The sequence below is a fragment of the Apus apus genome, chromosome 6 (genome assembly GCF_020740795.1).
Source record: "Apus apus isolate bApuApu2 chromosome 6, bApuApu2.pri.cur, whole genome shotgun sequence".
Classification (NCBI taxonomy): Eukaryota; Metazoa; Chordata; class Aves; order Apodiformes; family Apodidae; genus Apus; species Apus apus.
The window spans coordinates 21,934,049-21,952,056 of NC_067287.1; the positions used below are offsets into that span (position 1 = coordinate 21,934,049).

Consider the following 18,008-nt stretch of genomic DNA (forward strand, 5'->3'; position numbering starts at 1 on the left):
ATGAGTTCTGGCTGTGCCCTCCAGAGAGCTGTGTCTCAGACAGTGAAGCTGTGTGATCAGTATTGCTACAGGATGATTTTGCTTAGATTAAGGAGAATGCTTAAAGGCATCCTAACCTTGCTTAACCTGAAGGTAGCATGGGAAATGGCATTTGCTCCTGTCTGATCCTTGGTGGGAGTTGATTTCTCCCTGTATGTAAATTAGAGTAGTCCTCTGATGAGTTTTTGCGTCTCTCTGGCATTGGAAAATGGGAAGCTGTGGTATGTGTGATGCTGTTGTTCTTCCACACCAAAGGAGATGTTGCAGGTTTTAATGTGTTCTGTGCCACTGAAGCAGCACGGAACTCCTGGGCTCTGGATCCACCTTGTGAGCCCTGTTTGTTGTAGTGAACTTCACCAATCTAATCCTTGTGATACTTGGAGCATAAATCAAACCGTAATCGTACGGGCATTGCTAGAATAGGAGGAGAGATCCCAGTTCTTTTTGCTGCGCTCAGATTCAGACTGGAATTGTCATTAGCTGCAGCCTGTTGCCGCCTCTTCGGCTTTTTGGGTACAGCCTGTGAGAAAGAGGTTTCATTGGTAAACTGCACAACCTGACCCTGCTCCTGAAGTTCTTGTGGGCTCGTGTAATGCAGCATTCTCACTCCTCTTTGCTCTTTCATTTATTGCAGGTCCTTGGGAAGCACAGTGTGGGGGGATGGAGGAAATAGAGCAAGTCAGTTGTTTTGTAATCACAAAATAGATTATCTCCATTTTCTAACCGGCCTTTTAAACATTCTTAATCCCCCATTGGGGTACGTTTGTGGTAATCCTCTCATATTTATTTCAGATATGTCTGAAATTTTTCTAAGAAAATTATGACAGAGACTGAAATGAAGTCTGAACGTGCAGATGACTGGCGTGAAAGTAGAAACTCACAAATGGAGAAATGCCAAAGCTGAATGTGGTTTCAAGATTTTCTTTCCTTTTACATGTTTACTCTGAATTGTGCTGTGGTTACATTGTAGAGTATTATTGCAGTACTGTTATTTTTGCATTCAACTGTCTTCTATTTACCACTTTTTCCTACATTCGCATTCTTTTAGACGTTTTGTTCTGTTTATGTGTGTGAGTTAGAGCAGTTCTCAGAAACTTTTTGTGCATGTTGGAGAATGAGAAGTAGTGGCATGTGGATGCTGTGATTTTTGCATATTTCCAGCTCTCCTTAGAGGGAATGTGCCCGGCTTGCATGTGCTGTGTTCCACCAAAACATGGCAGAGAAGTTGGAGCAGGTCTCACGCTTTGCATTACCCGTTTGGCTTGTTACTCAGTGTTGCTCTTCTTGATGGGTTTGAACGACAGAGCTGTGGGTAGACATTAGGGTATCCCTGGTGGTTTTGTCATAACTTTGGGGAAGGAACTGGCTTGCGAGAAGAGCAATGAGAAAGTCAGACTTTTGGCTTAATTCGGTATCCTGTGGTAGTACAAAAACTCTGCCAATTCTGTGCTCTTTGTAAGCCTGCTGTCAATGAAACTCGAGCCACTGCCTTCATAGGATATCCGTTCACTGTGTAATTAGTCTCTATCACTTTTCTAGATAGGTTTTCCTAGATTTCCACTTTTTACAGAGTTCAGAGATACTGGTATTCAAGTTTCTGTCTTTTTAAACAATTTATTTTGAGGCTGACCACTTGTATTCTTGTATAGATATGATGTAAATATAATTTAAAAGTTTTCTGAAAAAAATTATAACTAGGATTAGATATGAAATAGTTGTTATTCGCAGATCTCTGTAAGCTGATAGCTATAAAGAAGTCTAGATAAGGAGTTCTGTGTACAAGAAATTCATCAAGGTAGGGGGAAAGCTGAAGTTATATGTCAGAAATATATAGTACAGTAATGCTAACAAATGTAGTTTTATGACACTAAAACAAATGCTTTAAATATTGCTAGTTTTCCTTCGAGGTTTTTGTTAGGTGTTGTTTTGTTTGAAATTTTTTAGTCTTAATGGAAAAAGATTGAGCTATCTTGAGTGTAGCCTGAAGAATCCCAAGAAAAAATAAACAGTGGATCTAATTTGCATAAAGTTAAAAGCTTGACATTTCAGGTGTTTTGTCTGGTTTCCTTTTTTAACCATCACTGCCCAGTAGGAGTAGCATTTGAGTCAAATTTCTAAGTAAAATACAGTTTTCAGTCTTGGAAAAAGAAGAGTAACTTTTCTGAAAAACAGGTAAGGAATTTATGTCTTGAAACTAGTTTTGTTGGGAATGGAGACTCTTAGCCATAGTGGTCTAGGTGGTAGTGTGGACATAGCTGCTGTGAAGTCTGTTGTTTTGCCTTTTGTGTGATGGCATGGTCTGGGTAGTCATACTTCACTGGAGAAGGTACAACAGTCAGATTTTGGTGGAATTGGGAGTCCTGTGTTCCAAAGACTTTGTTGCTTGTATTCTTGTCAGTCTCGGCAAGGTGAAAGGGAGATCTGGCTGTAACCTGAGGAAGGATGCTTACTGCTTAAGTCATGGTAAAGAAAAAGAAGACTTGGTAAGTCACAACTTGCTTTGCTGGATTTTGGAAAGAAGGTGATCTATCACTAATACATGGTAAAACCAAAACCGGAAGCAGATTCACGGTGAAGACTTTACTGCAATTCTTGGTGAATTATTTTGACCGTTGCACAGAAAAACCAGGATGTGCATTATTCAGATAATGCACAGCAGTCAGAGGTTCAGGTTATAGTGATAACTCATTTCTTTGAAAACCCCAGATTTTGTAAGTTTGTGTTCTGGCACAGGTAAATGTGGCTTGAAAAATGCTTCTTGACTGTGGAGGACTCTGAGCCACGTCAAGGGAAGAACTTCTGTAGTTGGCAGCTACTTTCTCTCCTTTATTTTAATGTCAGCTCGTCACAGCTGGAATTCCTGTGCTGGAAATTTTGTCTTTTTAAAGGAGGTGGTCTCTGGGTAGGGAGCAATTCTTTGCTTTTATGCAGGGGCAGGTAATTTTTCAGTGTTAACTGGGGAGAGCCTTCTACAGAGCTCTTACAGCCCATGTGGAAAGCAGAAACCTCACATGGTTCCCCAGAAGTTACTGTTAGCATAAGACAGGGAGGTAACACATCTTGTGATACGCTGTTTTCATGAAGGTGGGCTCAGCCTGTCTACTTGAGACCATTTTCTGGAATTGCAGCAATCACTGAGATCCCAGTAAGAGGAATCCTCATCAAGTGTTGTCTCTATCATTAGCTAGAGTAGGTTGAGTTAATCTACTGTAAGACAGGCTTAAAGTGAGTGTTACCAAGAACATAATGACTTTTTTCCTTGGTTAAATCACAGTTTTCTTTATCAAGTATGAGAAAATACTTCAGCGGAAAGATCAGACTGCTTTAGAGAGCTGGATTAGGATCCATTAGTATAGTTGCTGCTGTCTCTGTTGGAAGTCTGTGCCAGTTCAGCAGAAGCCACTGTATAATGTGATTAGACTTGTTCTTCTAAGTTATCTTATCCAGATTCCTTACTAATACTCTGTAGACCTCAGAAAAATCACTGCTCTAGCTGGATATGTATGGATGTGGCCTTTCTCCAGATACCATTTCCTTGACACTATTTTCTCTTCTGTTGCTCCTAAGCACTGCAAGAGACTCCTGGAGAGATGACTGATTTTGTCCATCACTGTTGTACCAGAATGTCTTTCCAGCAAGGCACTCATGAGGCTTATAGTAACTTTGATTGCAGAATTAATTTCCTTGGATGTTTTTGCATTTGTTGGATCTGGAAAGATTCAGGTGTTGCATGTTTGCCATGTTACCTCCTCACCTGAGGAGTGAGCAGAGAGTCAGAAAGTTTCACATTTCATTATTCCCTTGTATTTTAGAAATGCCATGGATTTTGTTGCTGTGCTCTGTAGTCAAAGCAGGTTTGTGTTCAAAATGATTGCAAGTAAATGGGAAAATTTCCCAACATTGAGAAGAGAAATGATGATTGCTGAAAATAAACTGCTGTTTGGGAGCTCAGGTATTTCAAACCTGCTGTTTAGTCCAGTCATCTATTGTTTCCATCCAATTGCTGCTCTTGCCTTGCAGCTGGAGGTAGCTTCTTGCTCTAAATCTGCCTGAAAGAAAGATGTATAATACTGCAGGACACTGCTCACTTCTAAACTCTTACATAATTACACATACATAGTTTATGTGTGTTTTGAAGGTTTTTACTAACTGAGTACACTTGGGAAATCCAAACTACTTGTTCTTGGCAGATCTCCCTTTATCAGGTACCTTAGTATTAAATGCTTGATACAGTCTGAAGCTGTATGCTGCAAAATGTCCCACTCCAGTGAGATATATTTGGCTGTTGTGGATTTCTAGTTGAAATCTGTGTGAAAATGAGTTACTTGACTATGATCTTTGGTTGTTAGGTTTTGGGTTTTTTTGGTAAATGGCAGTGTAGTTGTGACTCAAACTGTCATTTTAAAGCTTAGTAAACCTTCTGTAAGGATTTTCTGTGGAAAGTGCCCTTGCTTTGATCCTAAATGCTGCAGCTTCTGGTAACAATTTCTTCTCTCACTGATAGTAAGTTTTCAGTCCCCCACCATGAGAAAGACCAACGCCATGATCCTGCAATTGCTTGGTTCCTGCTGGCTGGGCTCCATGTGGTTATTGTACTCGGCTGATAAAGGTCTGTGACGGGGTTGAGCCAGTTGGCTCGATCTAATTCCCTCTTTCTGCATGAGGTAGGAGGTCTGCTGCCACATCACGAGGACAGCTCTCCCTGTGATTTTTGGAGGGACCAACCTGCTTTCCATGAGCTGAGCAAGCCTTTGCAGTGTTTTGACAGGGATGTTCTGAATTCACTAGATAGTACTCCTAATCCCACGGCCTTCAAATTATCCTTAAAACTGCCAAGTCCTGTGCAATGGTTGCTATAAAAAGTGATAGGAGATTATAAAACCCAGTTTTCTTTTCAAAAGATGAATATCCAATACATTTTACTACTAGCATATCCTACAGTGTTCCTTACCTCCAAAAATGCTCTTAGACATTTGCTACTGCATGGTGCACATGAAATATTTTGAAGTAAACTACATAAGATGAGGTGAACCTGTAAACAGCACATCATAAATCCATGTCTATATTCCTTCAGTGTAGGACCTTATGACAGTTTAACATGAGTATCTTGGTAATGAGATTTCCCCCCCCTTTCTTCAAAAGTCAATCCAAAGTATTTAAAGTGTGCGTTTCTATCACAGTATTTCAAAAAATGAGAATTGAGAATTGTGTGGTGAGATAAAACAACGGATTTAAAATAATGATAGGGTGATAATATAACAATGAGAATTTTATTAAGTTTCCTTTATATTTCCATTTTTAATCTCTGGGACTTGTAACAGGGTACAACATAATTTTGGATGTAAATTTGATACTTTGAAACATTTGCTTAATCAAAATGCTTTTAAATATGTTTTGTATGTCATTGTAGATATACTTAGGATAATTTAATTATTGTTTTTACAGAAGTGTTGGTGGCATCTGCCTGAGAATGTAATTTAACCCTTCTTTTCTGTGTGGTTTAAGAAATAGTATCCCTGTAACACCGAATATATGTCTGTCTTCTAAGACATAACAAATGCTGACAGAGTTTTAACTTTATAATGGGCTATGGAAAATAGCTTTTATTTTGGAAAAGCGATCTTCTAAACAAATACTAAAGAAGAACTCCAAACTCACACAGCTTTAGGTGATGTGCAGCCATAGTTTAAAGATCTGTGACTGGCCTTTTGAAAGGGGTGTCCACAGCAGTTGTCAAATCATGTGCTAATTCTGCTTATTTACAGTTTAAAAAAATCTCACTGAGGATTCTTTAGCTTTGCCATATTGATGTGGTTTTCTTCTTGTTTATTATCGAAGACAGTTTAATAGGTTTAACAAACATTCTCTGAACTGGATCATCAGTGTGCTTTGCTTATTAATGGCTTTCTTCTTGGAGACTGCAAAGCACAAAACCTTCATATATTTTTTCTTACTAAAATTGATGAGAACATACCAAAAAGTAGGAAAAGTCCCAAATCTTTATTTTGTATCTGCTTGATGTTCTTTTTAAGGTTAAAAACTGTAATAATTACATAACATCCCTGCTATAAAATTTTTCAGAGTAGTTTTATATTTCTAAAATTCTTTACTTGTTCCTTTAAATGTTGTGTATTAAGGGGAATATTTGTTATCAATGATAGAGTATTAATTGTGGAATGATAATAATCCAGAAAGAGCTAAATTACATAAACTGTTTCTATATCTGGCTCATTAATTGTATTCAGCTTAACTTTTGAAAGGACAGAAACAATGAAGTAGTAAAAATTATCTGCTGTGCATAATTTCTGGCTTCTGTCAAAACCTTCATGTGATTTAAGGGTCATCAAGAGGCTGTATAATATTTATGTTAAGCCATACTAAACAAAAATATCTTGTGAAAAATATGCAAATTTTTTTTTGCTTAATTTGTCAGCATCACACTTTACAAAAATTTTAAGCCTGTAGGATACTAAGATGTGTATTTTACTAGTGTTTTGGAGCTAAACTGTATATTTGGATACTCGTTTTAGTATTGCATCTGTAAACTGATGTTTTGAGTTCACTTACCTAAAGAAACTGTGGATTTTAAGAGACATCATCCATTACTAGACACCAGTGAATTTACAGAAGAGCATTCCTAAGGCACTGGAAATGGACACAGACTGAATGTAGTTTTGAGCAGAAATGAAGAAATAAAGGTTTGGGATTGATTTGTGTTAGCATTCTATATCTTTTTTTCTGTGGTTGTCAGGAAATAGAATGGTTTTAATAAAACATCAGCTGGCCTCTTCTAGCTGCCCTTTTATTAGACTGTAAAACCCCCTGAGAATAGCTAAGTTGCAACTCTCCCAAGGTCAAAGCCTTTAAAATGCTACAAGACTTAGGAAAAAATATCTTTTCAAAGCTGCCTTAATAAAAAGAAAATAAATAAAATAAGCTCTCCTTAATAAACATGGCAAACATTTCTTTGGAAAAGTAAATAACCAAATTATTGCACAAGTTAATAATAATACATACTAGAAGGTGATTAACAAAGTTGTATTAATCATATTCCTTAAGTAGTTAACCATGTCTAACTCTGCAATTTTGCATGGAATGAAGTTGCCTCATGGTATGTAATTAACTGATTTATTAACAGGAGAGTTCGTTGCCTGCTGACTGACATGATGGTTTCACAGGTGGCTGCAGCTACTACCTGTGTTAATCCTAAACCAGTGTGCTCAGCCCAAGGTGGAAGGACAACCATACTTTGTCTTCTCTGACCAGCTGCTCCAAGGAGACCTGGAAGAAATGGCAATTAAATTGCTGTGGGCCCCGGTTTGCCCAGACCCAAGCAAAAAGTCTTTTGATACTGAAAAACAGTACATCTAAACAGATGTTCTTTTGCAGTTCCAGCTGTGCTGCTGGAATAGGCTGCTAGCCCAAACCCTTGATCACTTCTCTTGACTACAAGTGTGAGCCTAGTAACTTTCTAACATATTTCCAAGGAGGACCAAAGTAACTAAAATATGCTGACTTGTTTGGTCTTTGCTAACTTTAGCTTCCTTGGGATAGGGAGCTCTAACAAGAGCAGCTGCGGCTGGTATGAATGAGTAGCTGGCAGGCAACAACACAGCTGTACCCAAAATGCCTCCGTCCACATCCTTACTGCCTTTGTGGCTGCAATTAAAGATCTGACGATAGGGCCTTGTCTGCGCTCCTGAGTAATGCCAGCTCAGCATCAGGTGGCCGTCACCAACATCTGCAGTCAGCTTTGACCTTCAAGATCTTGTCAGAGCTAAACTATGTTTGCTAATTTTGCTGTGCTGGCACTGGACAGAGCCAAAGTAAGCTACGATTTATGTCATCCCAGCGTGATGAGGCCAGCTGTCCAGGTAGCTTGCTCTGTCCCCTCATCTGCTGCTGGCCACACTCACAAATCTATCCTGGTGATTTCTGTTCAACAATTGCTGAACATAGACAAGGCCTAGAGGAGGGCACTGTTTTTATCTGCTGCAAATACTGAGGATATGAGTATTTATGCATAGTTGTTTGTACTAGAAGGTTAAGAGGAGAACTAGCAGGTCTAGAGGCAGCTGTAGAGTGAAGTCAGTCATAGATGATGTAACTGACATTTTCACGTATGTCAATAAGCAGAGATTAAAACAGGAACTCAAATCAGCTGTTAAGCACTGTGATCTAGACCATGGTTCATAGGACACAATTAGTTTGTACATTGAGGGATTACCTGAGTTCCTAAGTCTTATACTGTAGTTGTCTTATGAATTGGGTTTGAATTACAGGGATGCTACAGGAGCCAGTGAGAATTAAATTAAAATGTTTTTAGCATCATTTGCTCTGACCTTGAAGGTTTCTTGATAGGAGTTGAGTTATGTAAACAGTGAATTAAGTTTGTTTAGACTTCTGAATCCCTTTGCCTTCAATAAATGGCATCTAGTCTGTAATCCCCTTCAGCAGGACTTGAGAGAAGGATATAATTTCACCCATACTTGTGGTCTAAGTACAGGGTGAATGGTTTTTAGTGTGGGTTGATGATCAGTACCAGGCTGTGACTAAGTTGATTATGGGACTAAGTGTATTATTCAACTTCACTGCAGTCACCTTGTGTGTCTGACTGTATCTTCACGTTTTGTCCAAGAAGTTTGCATCTGGGCTGTGCTTTTTTTTTTTTCAGCTGAGCTCCTTCTATTTCTGCTTCAATCCAACATTTAAAAATAAAAATCCTTCACACAAAAAAAGTCATATAATGAAGTAACTGAAGACCTGTTACTTGTCATCACTATAACTTTAGGAAGGAAACTGATGCTCATTTAAGTTGCGTAAGATAGCAGCTTTACCAAGGGAAGTGTGTCATACCCGAGGCAGTTTGGGCTGGCTTCTTCAGTGGCCTTTAGGCAGACAGATGCATGGCAGAATTTTCTTCCAAACATTTAGGCATTTTTTGATTGAAGTATGAGTCTGATGCTTAAAGATAATTCTAAATATTCCTGTAAGTGTTTAAAAGACTTGGAATATTGGACTTTAACTACCACTTTGTAATTTGCTATCTACAAGTCAGTCTTTCATTGAAGTGTGGCACATTCTCTTTGATAAAAAAAAAAAGTACAAAAGCTTCAGAGATGTGGATTGACTTGCATTTGGTTCTCAGCTAAGGAATAAATGTCTTTAAATTGGCTAATAGAGTTCACAGCTGATACATAGCAATTGAAAGGAGCAGAACATGAAAGGAATAGTCTGGAATCACTAGTGCTAACAACAGCAGAGTGATTGAAAGTGTTTAGAAAGGATTTCTTTTGGAATTAATGGTCCCTAGAAAGATTTGGCATTTTCCCCCACCACTTCTTCTTTTGGGGTATCTGTGGGCAATTAGTAGGTGCTTCTCCTTAGTCTTAGTTGGAAGCTTGCTTTGGTGTCTGTTAAATCCCAGTTTACAGTACAAACATGAATGTGAAGATGATGGTACTGGCCATGGTTGACAGACAATTTCTTCATACTCTTGGAATGAGGTCTGAGTGTGTAATACACTGTAAATAAGATAATCTTAGAAAATAATTATGTTTTAATCTCCAAATAATAAAAGTACTGTGTGTCAGTGTGCCTGCATCATCAAAGGACTTGCTTTCTTGGCCCATTTCTTCTATACTTTCTTCTTGCTGTACATTTGATGGTACCACTGGCTGATTGGTAGGCCTGGGCTTTGCTGGTGGTGTGGCTGCAATGCAGCCCCTCCTGTTTTCTAGTGACTCTGGTGGGCTTCCGCTGGATCCAGCAGCATCTTGTGTGAGATGGAGGACAGGCACTGGGTTCTGCACATTGCTGCAGTGGAATAGGGAGCTACTGCACTTGGATGTGTTCATCATGTGGCATTTTTAATCATTCTCTTAAAAGATTTATCTAGTACTACTTCTGTAGCCAGGACCTAAATACTTTATGCCACAGGAAGTTAAACGTGAGACCAGTCAATTTAATTCTAACGACTTGCTGAAGTACCTCTATTGTAAACACCGGCAGGTAATGTGCAAAGTGCTTTAAAGACATGTATATTTGAGTCCTGTACAAGAGGACAGGTTTTTTCTGCTCTGCACCAGCCAAAGTTTACAAGAAAAGGTTGTCTAGATAGTTTGTCTAATGCTGTTTGTGGCCTGTATAATTTTTAACAATATTCAAGTATGCAATCATGGAGTATTAGGTCTCCTGGTTATCTTGCAGTAATGCTGGTAGGAATTAGAGGGCATTCCCCAACTGAATATTTCGCAAAGAAGGCGAAAGCATAGTACACAACTTTTTGGAAGTATAGGGGTCTTGCATTTGCTAGCCCATGGAGATGAAATTTTGAATGACTAGGCAGGCTGTCATCTGCATGCTCCAGACTACTGAAGGAGGTTGGAGATGCAGCTTGTGAAATGGGCAGTGCATCTGGAGTTCCCTGCCTTGAGAAGCCGCTGGGGCTGCAGCTGGAGGGCAGAGCTCCTTCTGCCAGTAGATCTCTTGCTGATCCGACAGATCCCTTCTTGGATCCCTTGACTGGCTGTAGGAGTGTTGCTGTTTACTTGCAGGTGAGTCTTCCCACATTTGCTTACATAGCTGCCAGTTCAGTTACTTTGTGGACTTGTAGGTGAGACAGTCTGCAGTATGGTTTGCTGAAAATCATGTACATTAAAAAATACTTTTCTGGTATTGTGAAAAAATGATGACTCGCTTCACAGCAACACTGTTTCCCTTGCTGAGCAGGCTAAGCAGCACTAGTGCAACCCAGGTAAAGTTCAAAGCTGTAGTTCAAGATTTAATTGAGTATGTGTAAATGTCAGTGCATTAGTTAAAGATAAAGTCTTAATTAAAAACTGCATTGAAGTTACTCAGAAAAGACTTCAAACAACAACAAGAAAAAATTGAGCCATCTGACACCTTAAATCTGTAATCATGCAGTTACGCACGTGTGTCATAGTGCCAGCTATAAAACACAGACCAAAAAGAAATCTGGTTTACTTTGTACATTTATTACAGTAGCACTAGCAGATGTACCATGCATTTCTGCATCAAAGCTGCTATAGTCTTCCTCTTTTCAGTGACTCTACAAAGCCACAGAATAATTTAATAAACAACTATTGAAGCAAATATGGGAACTCACCTGCAGGTAAAAAGCAACACTCCTAGAGCCAGTCAAGGGATCTGAGATGGCATCAGTCAGATCAGATACTTTCGATAACTTCAGAGGAATTAATTGTGATTTTGTTTTTGTTAGATGCTCTTGACTGGTACAGAGTTAACATAATCTGAAAGTCTTAAAGGAATGCATTGCTGTAGAGAAAAATATATAATAGTATGTGTCTGAATTTGCACAATACTATATTTATGCAAAAATATGTGTCTAAAATCTTGAGTTTTTATTTTAATACTACAGAGGCAAAACTTGAGAGACCTTGAAGGAGACATCTGAGCTTTTTCTTCCAAAAACCACAGAGACTATATGTCTTTCTGTGGCTAAGTTCTCCTTCTCTCACAGTCTTTTTCTCAAACCTAGAAGCATTGTTCAAGTGGAATTTGAAGGTTTTGTATATTTATTCAGAATTTTGAAACATCTACATCCTGCTCTGAGGAGCAGTTTCAAATGCTGTTTGGCAATCTCGAGCATGCTTGCTGTGTGTATTCAATCCGACTCTACAGCGCGTGCCTGGAAACTTCATGTTTCCAGTAAACATTGGATGGAGCTGTGTGTGCATGGTATGCTCTAACAGCCTGAAGTGCTGGACTTGCTGAACCCATAGGACTTTGTGCATAAACACAAATTCTGGATAGGACTGCCACAACTCTGCCAAAAATCCCAAATCTTTCTTTGAACAAAGTTTTCCAAGACCTTCAGTTTTTCCAAAGACTTAGCTTCTACATCTGTGCCCTGGCCATGAAAGAATAGTCTAAAAATTGTATTTTTTTTATTTTCCCCAAACATACTAAGCATTCATCTGCCAAACTCTCTTATGAGGTTTTCAAATGCCAAGCATGTCTGGAGAGTCTTCCCTGGGTACCGTGTGTTTGTATTTATGTTATGCATATGTGTTTACCTGCTTGGGTATAAAATAAACTGTTACAGTAAATGCCCAGTTCTTAATTGTCTGATTTTTTTGTTTGTTTGTTTCAACAGGCAGAAATACTCAGTGTGCTCAGTCACAAAAATATCATTCAGTTCTACGGAGCTGTCATTGAACCTCCAAATTATGGCATAGTTACAGGTAAGGGGTTTTGTCTGACTTTTGTTTTGATTCTGTAAAACTCCAATGTTACAAGGTACTAGCTCTACCCAATTTCAGTGTTTTGCTAATTGTTCTAACCTTCTTTGATGGGAGTGCTGGAGGTAGGAACCAGGCTCAGAGCATGGCTGGTAGCAGCACAGAGGCAGCTGGCGCCTGGGGCATTCTTAATGCACAAACTCAGCACTCCTTTAAATAGAAGCTTTCACTCTGTTCTGTGAATTGCTTTTCCATTTTAACTGACGTGTGACAGAAGTAAAGGTTTTCATGATACAAAGTTCTAGCAAGTTCTGTGAAAGGGAAGGCTGAGATTTTGCTCAGAGCAAAGCTGGACCATAAATTCTGCCTGTATTGAAAATAAGAAAATCTGCATTGTGAACTTCTCAGATGTGGGAAGAGCTTGAAACAGAGTTAAGGCTTTATTAGATGCCGTAAGGCAACTCCCTTTATTCACTGGAACCTGGGTTTCATTCGTTCTGGCATTCCCAGAGTTATGCAGAGATTGGGGTTTGTGTTCTGTTTTGGGTTTTTTTGCTTTAAACTTCTTTCCCTTATCTTCAGACTTTGTCCAGATACAAAATTACATTACAGATAATGTAATTTCTCCCATTCCTATATGGGAGAAACTAGGTAAGACAGTAGTAGAAAAACCCAAAGCAAATAAATCTACAGTCTGCTGAAACCATGTTTGGAGAGATAAGAACCATGAAAGCATGGATTAGGAGGCTTGTTTTGCCATGTCTGTAATCCTTCAAAGAGTTTGATGAACAGCATAGTCTTTGCATGTGGCACAGTCTAATATCAGTTTGAAACGCTGCTCTTCAGGTTTTTATTGATTCTCAGATGGTGGACAGAACCTATGAAAATTCAGTTATTTCTACCTGTCTCTTAGGCTTCTGATCGTCTGTCACAGTAGATGGCAGCGTAATCCGGTTGGAGCACATCTGAGATAGAGCATAGTTCAGAGTGTGGGGAGCTTTACTTGTGGGTGTATCAGCCTGCTGGAGGTAATGGTGTTGCAACCAGTACTCCAGAGGTGCATGGGGGTGACCACAGTCTGCACCACTCAGAGGATGCACTGTGCATACAGACAGGAACCTGAATACCTTCTTGAAGCAATAAAAAGAATAAAAAACGAATAAATCAAGAAATGTAATTTGACTGTAATTTATAACATAAGCATAATAAGTGTAAACTGTCAAGCAGAGTAACAAAGGAGATGTGTAATCTACAACGCAGGATGATGTCTGAAGCAGAATGTCCTCAGTTTGATCTCACAGAAGGTCAGTGTTCGGACATCTGACCTGCTTGCCAGTCACAGGACAGACAGCAGCTGAAGTAGTTCATGATGTCATTGGGAAAGAGGACTATTTAACCATATGTGAAAAAGAGACTCTGCTGTGTAGTCTAACCAGTTTATTACTCGGGGAGCTCTGATTCGACCCTGGCTAAACTGCTTGGTTCTCCCTGCAGCTTCAAGGAGACTGGAATCACATGGGTTGGAAGGAATGCAAGGCTCCATTTCCCCATACCATTTTCATATGAGATAATGGCTACTGAGAAAATAAATGTTACTTGTTCTTAAAGTATCTTTTAGAGGAATTTTCACTCCATGATCTTCTGCATGGCTTTCAGTGTTGCAGACTTATTCCTGTGTTTACTCAGAGATCCATTTGTTATGAGGGAGAATCCCAAACACGAGGAAATTCTGAGAACTAATGTTTCTTCAGAGTGATGGAGATGAGGGCATTTAGCCAAGCATTGGCACCTCCCGAGCATTAGCTGCATGTAATGTCTTTTGTGGGATTGTCAAAAGTTCTCTGAGAAAGGCTGTATCTGCAGTCAAAACACATTTCCCTTCTGGGATGTGCATCAGTGTTATTACTGATCATCCTGCCTGGTGAGCTGCTAACATGGAACACATCATTCTAGGTGTCACTGGCTGTCTCTGTCAACGCGGTCTTGATGCCCAGCTTTCAGATCTAGTTTTCACCACAGCTGCCTTCTCCCAAAAGGTTCTTGGAGGTTGTGCTTGGAGCACAGAAATGTATGGTGTATCCCACAGCCCATCACAGTCAGGCATTCAGAGCTTTTTGTTCTAAACCAAATTCCTCTTTTCCATTATTGATAGAAAATTATCCTCATTATACAATTTCCAAATCCATAAGTGTCTAGTAAAAACCTGTGCCATAAAAAATACGTAGAAGGAATACTGAAGGATCAAGCTTTATTCATTGAAGCTTGCTTGCCTCTGCTCACAAAGAGTGGCAAAGGGCTTGGGGAGCCGAGTTGTCCCTGACACTGGGGAATCAAATTATGCATTGTACAGGCATGCAAAGCCTGCAGCAAACCTATTCCTGAAGAATCCATTTCTAAGATGGATGATGACATCATGGGTAAAAAAAGCCTATGTTTTAATTGAGGAAATGTGCAGGTCAGCAGCTTACTCCTCTTTCGGTGACATCAGAAGCACCACTTCTGTCTCCTGCAGAGGCTCCTTTCAGCAGGAGGTCCTGCAGCAATGATCCAAACCCTAACTTGCCACTTGAGTGTTTACTTTCAAGGCACTTCCTATTTTCTCCCTCTTTCCTTTCGTCTACTGCTGGAATCTTCTCATACAACTGACCATCTTCTAGGCTACAGATTTGGTCTTGATCCCAGAGTTTTCTTCCCCATGAAGCAATCTCACAGTGGTTTTGATTTCCTTGATGAGGGGTAACATTGATTTATTTTTTTTTAATGCATTTAGCCTGTCAATCATGTATCATCCATTTAATAATATTATGATTAGTAACAATTTGGATACATTTGATGCAGTCTTAGAGGGAATGATTTTGTGACTGCTTTGACATGGCTGAAGTTAAGCATTTCAACTGTATACCAGCTGGTTTGCCACCTTAGGAATGAAGATTCTGGGAGCCTTGTAAGTAGTTTTTAAATTCTGCCCAAGAAGCACACTGAGTAGCCTTGGGAGAGAAGGATGAAAGGCTTGAAGTTGCTCTTTGTATCCCCCTGATCTTTGTGCTACTTGAGCTATGCTGGGTGGCATATGCTCACTCTGTCTTTGCAACCAGATAGAAGAAAATGTATGAGCTGCTTCAACTCACAAACTTCTGTTGTGTTTTTGGAGAAACATGAGTGAATACTAAATCAGCATAAAGTTTTTTTAGTATCTACTAAAGCAGAGGAGCTACAGCCTTTGGACTGCTGAACATAACCTGCAGCACATGGAATCTGCTCTGCTTACCTCAGGGTTAGACCTCTAGTTTCATTATTCCATTTTTTCATGAGCAAATGATTTGATCTGTTACTCTGTTCCTCCATGGGGAAATAGGAAAAGAAAATTTTAATTTCCCTTTCTACTTGCAAATCCTTTCTTCCTAACAGAAGATTATATATTTAACATCTGTTTTTACTTTTTTTAAAAAAAAAAAAAAAAAAAAAAGAAATTATCTGTTTTTACAGGACATCATTTATATGCAATAGTGCTCACCAGTGGGAAATATCCTCTGTCTTTGGAAACAGTAAGAAGGATCTGATACCACCCAACTCATCTGTTAATTGCTCTTCTGATCAGGAGCAGCAAATTCACTTTTTAAATATGTAGGAATTTAAAATTATATAAAACTGGCACTGTGGGGGTTTCAGTTGTCTCCAGTTTCACACTTAAATGTGTGTAGGTGTAACTTGTCTTGTAATTCCAGCTGTCAGCCTTGTGCTCTGACAGTTGGACTGGATTCCATCTGCCACACTTATAAACACCAATAGGCTAAAAAAGCCTTTGTTTGTAACCATATAATCCTATTGTGGATTTCCATAGGTGCAGTTGAAAGAAATTAAGGAAGAGGTTTGTTGATCCTGAACAAGGAGCATCCAGAACCTCTATCATCTAGAACACTCTAGATTTTAAACTGCTTTGCCTGAGCTTTCTTGTCACCCAACCTTTCTAATTTCCTTTCATTTTCTCACCTGCTGTTATAAATTATTTTACTTTTTTTGGATTTTTTTTTTTGACCCTTAGTAGTAGATTGTCTGTGTTGGGATACTAAGAACAAACTACCACTCTTCTGCTATACAGCTAATAATATTAGCTGCTGAATCCAAAAATCCTTGTCATTAAGTCAGAGACTGACTGCTTTCTGGAACTGGCAGAGTTTGCATGGGATCTTTAGGTTTAGATACAATGTTTTAAAATTTCATGTGAGTTTGTTTGTTGTTTTTTAACAGAGTATGCTTCTGCTGGCTCACTGTTTGATTACATTAATAGTAACAAAAGTGAAGAGATGGATATGGATCATATCATGACCTGGGCAACTGACATAGCTAAAGGTAAGCAAGATGGGTGGATTACTATCCTACACATTCAGCAAAGTGTACTGCTGGAGATGATTTTCCTGTGAAGTCAGGAAAGCCTTCCTATACTTCCTATTCAGTTTGTAAAAAAGAACAACAACAACAACAACAACAACAACAACAACAACAACAAAAAACACAAAAAAAAAGGAAAAAAAACCCAACCAAACTTAAGAAAAGCAAACTCCATCCACTGTGCTTTTTAAAATGTTCCTTGGTTGTCAGGAATCCAAAATTCTTTCAGGATTGAAAATGGCTTCTGTGAGCCAGTTTTGCTTCTGATTTGCCCCTGAGTCCCAAGAGCATAATTTTTGGTGATGTAGAGTAATTATGAGGTAAAGTGCATAATTATCCTTACATTTTATTTGAATTGGGACATTTAAGGAAGCTAAGGGCTTATTCTCAGCAAACATACTGAAATTCTTAATATAATAATGCAGAACGAGCTGTTTTGTCCTTTGTGTTCTCTGTGATACAGGAATTTGTGTAAACTAATGAAATCACAGTAAATTTGTAACTTGGCTTCCCTGTGTAGATACCTTAGAGAAAAGAACTAAATATGATGTTAATAAGCATTAACATGCCCGTATGTAGATGCTCTGAGATATATATATATATATGCTCTTAGATACCTGAGAGATATGTAAGAGTGTTTTACTCAAATTAGACTACACGAAGCTTTGGTTCTCCTGCATTACATACAGGTATTTCACCTCATAATGAGGACAACTAATAGGAACCCAGAAGACTTGACTGCTGATAGCTGATGACCATGCTCAGCCTCCCTAACTAGATTGTTCCCTTGTTTTGTGTAGGAATGCACTATTTACACATGGAAGCTCCAGTAAAAGTAATCCACAGGGATCTGAAGTCCAGGAATGGTAAAGTAGCAAAACACTGAAATGCTCTGCATTCACTTTTAACCTGCTAATGTAGTGTTTAAGTCTGTACTTGAGCTTTGTGTACATGCAGAACTAGCTAATCCCTTTGCTGTCATCAAGCTGCACTAGGAGTTGTTGAGGCATGGAAGAGCCTGGTCCCTCCTGCCCATCCTGACCCTGTCTGAGCTTTGTTACGGTCTCTGGCATCATTTAGAGCACTGTGGAGGGCTCTTTCAAGTTGTGTCTTTCTGACCATGATTATACGTGTCTTATCAGCTGTCAGACATTGCCTGGACACTCCTCACATCCTTTTTCTTTTTGGAAGGGCTGGCAGACACTAGACACAATACACTGGATAAGGCCTGTTATTTGTTATCTGAAAATATTGTGTTTGGCCTGTTTTGAGGTTTGACAGATATTCATGCTTTTGAGTAATATGCACCTGATGTGGAACTGCATTAGTTAGTCTGTACTTGGCAGTTGACTATGA

At 39.1% G+C, this 18,008-nt stretch overlaps 1 protein-coding gene across 2 annotated transcripts in view; it reads left to right on the top strand.

Annotated features, from left to right (window-relative positions):
- Window positions 1-18,008, top strand: part of MAP3K20 (mitogen-activated protein kinase kinase kinase 20) — a 93,346-nt gene that overhangs the window by 20,640 nt on the left and 54,698 nt on the right. For both annotated transcript variants that reach the window (XM_051622941.1, XM_051622942.1), the window contains 3 exons: window positions 12,179-12,266; window positions 16,512-16,613; window positions 17,453-17,518. In XM_051622941.1, coding sequence (XP_051478901.1) covers window positions 12,179-12,266; window positions 16,512-16,613; window positions 17,453-17,518 — 256 coding nt within the window. The remainder of the gene's footprint in view (window positions 1-12,178; window positions 12,267-16,511; window positions 16,614-17,452; window positions 17,519-18,008) is intronic.